At 40.7% G+C, this 9,826-nt stretch overlaps 1 protein-coding gene across 1 annotated transcript; it reads right to left on the bottom strand.

Annotated features, from left to right (window-relative positions):
* Nucleotides 1-244: 244 nt before the first annotated feature.
* Nucleotides 245-1,809, bottom strand: LOC129235908 (enhancer of split m3 protein). The gene has a single exon (XM_054869981.1). The coding sequence runs from the start codon at nt 1,635-1,637 to the stop codon at nt 864-866; it is 774 nt and encodes a 257-aa protein (XP_054725956.1). The 5' UTR covers nt 1,638-1,809; the 3' UTR covers nt 245-863.
* Nucleotides 1,810-9,826: the final 8,017 nt, after the last annotated feature.

Below are 9,826 nucleotides of genomic sequence, written 5' to 3'. Positions count from 1 at the left end.
TTAGTGTTACTCCATCTAAAGGTAACTGAAAACTCGGCCTAAGTCGGTCTTGGCTGGGTTAAACATTAGACTGTTTGAGGTCGGCCACTCCGTATATTAAAAAGGAAAAGAAAAATAGGCAAAATATTGATGTGCTATCGTTTTGTTCGCGCGTGTAACTCTTACCTCGCATCCTTGAAACCGGATATTGAATATGTCTGGCTACGCATAAATAACCAAAAAAATTATTTTCCAAATTTAAATATTAAAGTTTGATTTATTTTAAAAGTTATTACTTATATTTTATAGTTGCTTATGTCGTACTGCAATTCTAGGCATTTGCCATTAAAGCTAGATACCAATTACAGGAATACTAGTTCACTTCCTTTGATTGCTAAAATCTTAAAAATTAATCTCATTTTGATTCTTACGTAAACACATACATACATATATTACGTCAACACTGTTTTAATTAAAGAGCTCGCAACTCACAAGAAATTAAAAAAAAAAAAATTAAATAAGCGCATTTGCTTTTTAATCGCACTAAACGATAAATAAGGCGAAGTACGCAGAAAACTAAAAATGCATACAAACATACCGTTACAAACACTAAAACACATATAATAATTGTATATCACAGACAACAAGTAAAGCAAAAAGTGCACTGTATATGTTTGTGTGTGTGGCAGACACGTTGCGGCGATTGGGCTGAGGGCGTGTACGCTTATGTGTGGATAAACGCCCGCCCGCCCACGCCTTGCACGTGCGCCTCGGAAGACAGTCGATTCTGTTGATTCTATTCAATTCGAATAAATTTTAATTTTCTATTTTTGTGTGTATGTGTGCTTGTTACTCAACTAAATCCTTAACTAATTGCGTGCTAGTCACCATGGCCGCCACACTGGTTCGGAAGAGCAGGAGTCCACTGACACCACGGATGCAGTATCGCGCGTCGAACAGCTACTGCTATCCACAGTTGTCACATCGATGAGGTCCTGCTCTTTGCATGCAGCCGCCGCAGCAGCCGCGGCGGCAGTTGCATATGTCCTTTGCGCCGCCTCACTCACAGCACTGTAGTAGTCCATTGGCGATTTGGCGCTCGTTGGTGATTCTAGTGAACTCAACGATTCGCCGCATTCACTGTAATTGTAATTTGCCGACGGTAGTGGCATTTGCAGCGTCAGCGGTAGAGGCAACAGATTGGCGGTGGCAGCGCTGGCGGTAGGTGGCGACACTGTGCTGACGGCCGCCACAGCAGAGGAGCGCAGCAAGTGATGTTGCATTTCGATGAGGCGTGTAGAGAGAAATTTCATTATTTTACCACCCAATTCATCGGCCTGACACTGTTGCAGCAGCACCTGTGAGATCTGATCGGCGGCATGCACGTAACCTGAGCGGAAGGATTCGATGTGCGCGCTGGCCTGTGATTGTAGCGAAAGACTGCCGCGCTGCTTTAGCTTGCGCATATGCTCCACCGTTAGCTCAAGTATGTCGGCCTTCTCGAGACGCGTTACATGTTCACCCTCTTGCTGTAGACACTCCACCATTAGGTCCTTCAAATCATCGAGGCACTTGTTGATGCGCGCACGACGTTTGCGCTCCAACAATGGTTTCATCACCTTGCGGTACTGATATGTTTTGGACATTTCCATGACCATTTTTCCGAGGTGCAAAATACTTTGGTTAAAATAATAGATTTTTAATAGTTTTTTTTTCTTTTTGTGTTTGGAAGATAACTTAATTATTCTTGTACGTTCTTATTATCCGTGATTTTGGGAACTCCGTTGAAAGGAGCGTTAGCTTAGCGTTTGACCGTTGTTTCTTGTTTGCGTGTCGATTCGAAAATGAGCCGCCAACTTGCCCCGTCCATAACTTTTATATTTACAATGTTGGGATTTTCTGCGATCGCAGCTCGGGCGGGCTGCTGGCTATGGTGGTTGGTTGCACGATCGGTGGTCGCGCTGTAGGTTGCCCGTGTATGCGGTGCAAGTATTGTATTCAGCAGTAGCGAAGCGTGAACAAGAAGAGAGGCTACTGTGCAGTGGCTGCGATAACCGGTAGCGGTATCGCGGTGTGTGTACTCAACCGGTGAGAATAAGAGCGAGCAAAGGAGCATTCATGTGATTGCAGTATGGGAGAAAAGTGTTGCTTCTTTTTTCTTTCTTGTTGGTTGTTAGAGTTCTTTTCGGAATAATGCGAGAAAATGATTATTTTATAAATATATTAAAAACAATAGCCTATGACGCTGCCACGGCAGTCGGTTCTACGCTACCGGTACAGCTTGTACTTATATCTAGCTAAGGACTGTCACTTAAACAGTATTCCAAAAAAATGTATGGGAAATATTTTATGTTGTTACAACAATAAGCATAGATATATGTACCTAAGGCCGAGGAATGACAATACAAAAAATATTTTATAAAAATTTGATTTAAAAATAAATAAGATTTAGCATCAAATGAGCCCCAAATATACACACAGAAGCTAAATGAGTGGCTCAAGGCACAACGAAGGCTCTATTAAACGTTTTGCGTTGTAGTAGAATCACCGATCTAGTATAAGAATGATTACCAAGTTTGTGACAACCGTGAGCGTAATGCTGGCTGTGAGTAACAATACATAAATAAGAAAGAGAACGCCGTTGTAACAGAAATTCGCTCGTGAATAAAAGTAAAAATGAAAAATAATACAACGCAATACAAATTCACTGTGAACAGGACAACGGTTCGCGGATGTCGCCATCTCTATATTCTTTCCATCAGTACAAAGAATAGGATGACTGAAATTGCCAGGAGACAGTATGGACCCTGAATTTCTTATTTATTTTAATAAAAGTATACAGTCAAGTGATCTTATTCCGTAAGCCTCATTGTTCTCAATTCAGTTAGTCCAAAAGAGACAACTGCGGTAGTATCGCAATAATACTTGCGTAAATGTTTTTGGTAGAGCACGGGCTCGAAACTCACTCTGGAAATGACACATCAAATGATAGAAAAGGTTTATGTAGGCGATTAAAAACCTTTGAGTATATTTCTGTCTTGAAAAAGATACTCATAAAAGTCTATTTGCCGTTCGGAGGGCGCATAACTGTAGATCCTTCTATTTGTGGAAAAATATCAAGACGTGCACCGCAAATTGGAGCAGGAGCTCGGCCAAACACTCAACAACAGATGTATTCGTATATTATATATACGCCGAAATCAATGAAAACAAATGAATGGCCGTTCTTTCCCAGTTACGGCCTTAGAAGAAATCTTCAGAAGTAGCAAAATGATTCTTATATAAAATTCAAAACTCTTGATCCCAGGTGTGCCCTTTCGAAAACTCAACATTTTTTGATTGAAATTCGGATTATCTTCTAGGGAGCCTTGAAGTGCATCTACTGTATTCGCATCTAAGATATTTCGTCTTATCCTTGGCGGTGGAACATTCGAGTTTCATCTAGAGGTGGGTAAATATTGAGGGAATAAGAAAAGTTTTCATCTCAGCATCATAATTCATAAGACAAAATTAAGACGTTCACAACAATTTGGCGAAGAAGCTCGGGGTTTTAAAACCCGTTTTCTATACAAGCCAGGCTAACAGTCATCAGCTCTTATAAAAAATAATAATTCCACGAGTTTTCCAAGCTAAGAAATCTAGTACAAGTATTCTTGGTTAGAGTCGTTCGTGCCATGTTGGATCGGTTGAAATAATTGAATTTCATTTGAATATCACTTTTTACGGCGTTACAGCTACGTCTTAAGACCGAAATTCTCTCTGCTTACCCAGTATGAAGCTTTTAAGGATGAGAAGAGGTCAATGAAACGGAATAATTTAAAAACATTAAGATATTTTAAATGATAAAATCGCTCCGTGAGCAGTCTAAACCTCTAAAATCTTTTACCATATAGAGGAGTGGTGAAACCGCGCCTTACCTATAAGGTGTACCTTCTAAAAAAACTATTTGTGACGACATATTGACGTCTATATGAATGTTCTCGTGACAGTTAATTCTACGTAATCGGAACAACCCGGATTTATATGTATATGACCAAGGACTGTTACTTTAGTAGTACGAGTATTAATCAGATTGTTATGGGACATGTTTATGTTGTTACGTATATAGGAAAATTTAGCTCATCAACAGCATTGACTCATTCCACCTTTTTTAAGAATACTGATTATAATCATACAAAAATTTAACTGGAACACTCGCGCCCATTAGAGGGAATTTCAATTTGCGTTTACAACACCTTTCATTGTTTACTCGTGGCAGCGCAACAAAGTCTTCATCCCCTCTACTGCACACATACATTCATACAAGTACATATAGCTTACGACCAACAACATTTTTGCCATTTAAAACTACCGAGGTAGGAGTGCATGCACACCCCTTCGCCCGTGCACACGTACTCAAGAGAGCACTCCATATTCAGTTCGTGTGGAGCGCAAGCAAGTGATCGTGCGCGCCGCTTGTGCCAATCAGAAGAGCATAACTTTGGAGTGCTGCTCATACGATGAATGACTAGATGACGGAATTGCGGTAGTGGCACACATACCAATGCAGTAAACGCTTGGTTGGCTGTTTAGTTGTTTGGCCCCACCACGCGGGCATGTCTTACTTATTGTCAATGATGACAGTTCTCTGCCGCTGCCACTGACTTGTGTCATGCTGTTATGTTGCTTGCTGCTTTTTCTGTCATTGTTGTTGTTGTTGTTGTTGTTATTGTTGTTTAGTGCTTTCGTAAATCGCATTGTATATTTTGTTCGTACACTACACACTTTTCCAGACCGTGGGAAACAGATTTGTCGTGTGTTTCCCACACGATGGACGGATGGATGGATTGCGATGCGATGCGATGCGCGACGACGACGACGACGACTGTGGCGATGCGATCCGATGGATTGCTGTTGAAATATTGCCTTTGTTACTGTTTGTGCTGAGTATTGCTGAGTATTGCTGGTTGGTGGTATTGTTATTGTTGCTGGCGTTGCTTGGGGTTTTTAACTTGTTGTTTTTTTGCGTGCTGTGCTTATAGTTGTTGGGCTGCCGGTTGGGTCCCGCATTTTGCGCCGCCGCGCTGTGTGTTTAAAGTCGCGCAATTACGCTGAGGCATGCTCGACTGATGATGATGGCATGAATTTCGTTGAAGCGTATCAATTGAGTTGGTTGACGGTCCGTTTGTCGGTTAGTCGGTTGGTTGATTGGTCGGTCAATTGGTCGCTTCATCGCTTTGACGCTTGGTGGCTTGATTCACTCACTGTTTGCTGGTGTTTGATGGGCATATGGTGGGACATGAGACCTGGTCGGGTGTTTGCCGCATTGCTTTATTTGCTTTTATTTTTAGTTTTATTTTATATCATTTACTTTTTGGTGTTTCCATTTTCCGCTTTGTGTCGAGGGGATCGCATGGATCACACGGATCGCTTTGGAACAGTGCAACGGCATTTTGCAGAAAACTTGCTAGCTCTTGTTATTGTATGTATGCATGTATGTATTTATTTAAAATTGCCGCTTCTGGGGTGGGGTGCCACACATACACACGCACAAACACACACACACTAGCGCTTCAATGCACTTATATAGTTACTGGTAGCCGTCAGTCATTGACGCTGCGACAAGTGGTGTGGGATTTGCGCGTGCGTTTCTTCAACCTCACGTCGCCTGTCCAACTCGGAGGGAGCAAGTTTACAATTTAACTAAAAAAATGTATACACAAATGTTAGTCACCCAAAAATTTACGATATACAATAATTTTTGTTTACATTTGATTTATTTTTTAGCATTCAGCGAAAGGCAAGCAGAAGCGCGCATTAGCTTTATCATAAGTACATACATGCGTATGTATGTAAGTAGGTACAAACAAGTACAAACATAAATACGACATATTTACACATGCAAGTGAGATTGCCTTCGAGGGGCCATTGCTCAGCACAACAACGATTTCACAACGATCCCTACCATTTGGTTTAACGCTGCTGGCTTGTCAGCCTGGCAGGGGACCTTGCGCGTCTCAAAAGTGAGTGAAGTGCCACGGAGTTGCATACATTCATACATACGTACAAGCATACTTATGCATAGATATTCTAGGTATTTTATCATTGCGTTGCCAAGAGTATATTGGTTCCAATCAAACGTCAAAATTCAGGCGCATTTGCTAGCGTTAACCACAAACCCCTTTCTAGTAGGGTTCCTATGCGCCGATAAGCTTCTGCTAGCCTTGTCAAATTATCTTTAATATGTGTATCCACACACACAGGCATTCATATGAATGTACCCTGCAGGGGAAAGCCAAACTAGTGCGAAAGCATTTAACTTGAAATGCTGGTATTTAATAGAAGAAATAGTTCCACATTCACTAATAAATACTATCAAATTTGTGTATTTCTGTTTTTTAAACAAGAAAGTCCAAGACTAGTCTATGGACACACCAATGCAATGCGGTAAAGCACTATACTGTAGCTGTTTAGTTCACAAGTATGAAACATGAACGACGCCATTTATGTCAAATCATCTTTTCAAAACAACCTCTAAGCGCGTATTTTGAAAGACTATTTACAAGGTGGCGCAAAATAATTCACCCTATTAGAATATATGTATATAATATTTATAATAGATATTCTGATAGGGTGATTTATTTTGCACCACCTTGTAAAGGGTCTTTCAAAATACGCGCTTAGAGGTTGTGTTGAAGTAAAACATATAAATACCTAAATTTCTACAGGTGTCACTATTTTTATTTAAGAAACGGATCTTATGTGAAAAATTACATTATTTAAATGTCCACTATGAGCACGTCTACAGGTAAAATCCACCCAATTTGGTAAAATTCCACCAACAGAACGCCATCCAAATTGGATGATTAATTCTGCGCCACCTTGTATAACACTAGGCTTCTTCGATTCGCTAAGCGCTAATAAGTGACGAGTAAATGAAGCAACTGGTACAAATAAAGGTATGTGGTAACGCTCATGGTGAAAAATATTCGGAAAGTGTGGCCAATATTCGACCGTTAACGGGCTTCCAGCCAATTTGAAAGAATCAGCTTGGTTGACGTAACCGGAGTCATGGCAGCGGCTTGTATATGAAAAAACTCAGATTTCATTGGTGATATATAAAATACCAAAAAATTGTTCCCTCATGTTGGGGTGTTGCCCTCTGAACAACGACTGATTGGACGAGTGTGTGAATGCGTGTGAAATGAACAGATAGAATTCTCCCTCGGTGACTTGGGAAGTTACTCGCTCAATTTCGATTTTCACCATAGCTAAAGCACAAACCTTGCATTCTATCATCCTTGAGTAGCGCTGGAAAATAGCTGTCAAAAACTACTATAGGTAAACGTTTGTTACATCAACTCGTTATTTCAGATGTTCGTGCTCTACCAACACCGTTTACGTCCTCGTTCTTCTCAATGTTGTTGTTGACTTTAGACTAAAAACTAAACAACTGCATATAACGGAGCTGTCGAGTATGAACACGACGTGCAACATCAAAAGAGAATTCGGAAAGTTTAATCAACAATAGTCTCACTGTATGAACGCAGTCTAATGAAATCCTCTTAAAAGTTAGTTGGCAGCATTGAAAATAGTGAAATAGTGGTTTGAGGCATAACCATACTCGCTACCGGCGAATCTTCCTCGATAATTTTGTAATTGTAACACTCACTATTATTGCCGCAACTAAAGTTTTTTTGCAAGCACTTCCAACAAGGCAAATTTATAGAAGGTGGTATTGGTAAACCAACTGGTTCGCTTTTTTCATTCCCGGCGTACAACCGCCGTTTGCTTCTAGCTCCAACTCCATGTGGCTGTGCAACATAGTTCGTCCTTTTCTTTTTCTTTTCTACTTTCTTTTTCTTATTTTATTCTCTATTGATTCACAGAAAAACTCTCGTAGCAACCAGAGACATAATATATTTACCCGAAATTTATTAGGATGGGGCATAAGTTCGAAGCGTTTTTGCCGAAAAATTTTATTTAAACCAAAAACAATAATTATATCAATAAGTTAATCAATTATATACGAGTACTCGCCGTTGCTCTTTGCAACCTCTTCCCACCTCTTGATCAATTTGTTGATGCCGTTCCACCAACAATGGTCTGGATTAAAGAAGCTAGTTTTTAAATACCTCTTTGTTATCAAATGTAACGCCCTTCATCTGGTTTGACTGGGAGCGGAAGAGATGGTGATCGGTCGGTACAAGGTCCGGAGAATACGGACCTCCCATTCGAACTCTTGGAGTGCGGCTTTGACGACTTGTGCAACATGGTGCTTGGCGTTGTCTTGAAGGTATATGGTTTGACCATGTCGATCTGGTCTTTCCAGTCGAATAACTTCATTCACGCGGGTCAGCTGGGCAATGTAGAGCTCCTTGTTGACCGTGGCATTCTTTTCGAGCATTTCCCAGTGCACCATGCCCTCCCAGTCCCATCAAACACATATCATAATCTTCTTTTTTATGAAGATCCTGCTTAACTCCAGGGTTTGGTGTATCTCCTGGAGCCACTCACTTTCTTTGCATCATATTGATGTATAAGCACCATTTCCCATCTCCCGTGGGGACTCGGTACAAAAAGTGCAGTTTATGACCGCGTGTTGCTCAATGGCGGGCGAGATACTGAGAAGCAATTTGAAGGCGACTTTCTTTGTTTTTTTCATTGAGCTCATAAGACATCCCAATTTTTTTGGTAAATCCCATTGAATGATCGTTTTACGATCGCAGTTCATTTTTTCCGCCAATTCACGACTGGTTTGGCGACCGTTCTCCTTCAAAAGTTATTTCAGACGTTCTTCATGGAGTTTAGAAAGCTTTCCGCTGCCAAATTCAGAAAGCCTTCCTTCGCCATTTTGGAATTTTGCAAACCATTTCTGTGCTCTAGACTCGCCTATGACACCTTCTCCATATATGCCGCAAATGTCCCGGGCTGCTTCGGCAGCTGTTTGACCTCGCTGAAAAACAAAGAAGAGCAGGTGTCGAGAATATTGATTTTTGTCTGCTGGGTATCCCATTTCTAAGCCTCAAAACTAATAAAAAATTAAATAACTCAAAAATACAATTACCATAGTTTTGTAGAGCAGAAAGAGTTCTATCGAATGAAATTTTACCCTTTGCAAAACAGCAAACAAATCATTGTGAAATAAAAGAAAAATATAAAATGAACTTATTCTCCAACCCAATAATTACTTTAAACTTTTTTTATGTTCTTAAAGTGAATACCTTAAATACCTTAAATAAAGGGTGTTTTTTTTTTTAGGTTTTCAAGATGAAATAAAACGTATATAATTTAATGTTATGGCCAAGAATTTAGCTTTATTATAAAGATAAGGGTTTGCCATTATGTTTTAAAAATGATTTTGGGCAAGTGGCCGCCGCGGCTGGCTCGAATAAATTCCAGCCGAGAGGCCCAATTTTCGACCACTTTTTGCAGCAATTGGGGCCGTATGTCAGCAATAACGCGCCGAATATTCTCTTCCAAGACGTCAATCGTCTCGGGCTTATCTGCGTAGACAAGCGACTTCACATAGCCCCACAAGAAATAGTCCAGCGGTGTTATATCGCACGATCTTGGAGGCCACGCCACAGGTCCACGGCGCGAGATAATGCGCTCACCAAAAGTTTCCTTCAATAAATTGATTGTTGCGTTGGCTGTATGGCATGTAGCGCCGTCTTGTTGGAACCAAAGGTCGTCCACATCAACATCGTCCAATTAAGGCACGAAAAAGTCATTAATCATGGCTCTATAGCGCTCTCCATTGACTGTAACATTATGGCCGGCTTCATTTTTAAAGAAATATGGACCAATGATTCCCTCTGCGCATAGAGCACACCAAACAGTGACTTTTTAAGGATGTAACGGAGTC

This window comes from Anastrepha obliqua, chromosome 1, assembly GCF_027943255.1.
Source record: "Anastrepha obliqua isolate idAnaObli1 chromosome 1, idAnaObli1_1.0, whole genome shotgun sequence".
Lineage (NCBI taxonomy): Eukaryota > Metazoa > Arthropoda > Insecta > Diptera > Tephritidae > Anastrepha > Anastrepha obliqua.
This window is presented reverse-complemented; position numbering and strand designations above follow the sequence as displayed.

What these genes read in the sequence shown, in the direction of transcription:
- LOC129235908 (XM_054869981.1), bottom strand. Translation starts at nt 1,637, where the DNA reads ATGGTCATGGAAATGTCCAAAACATATCAGTACCGCAAGGTGATGAAA.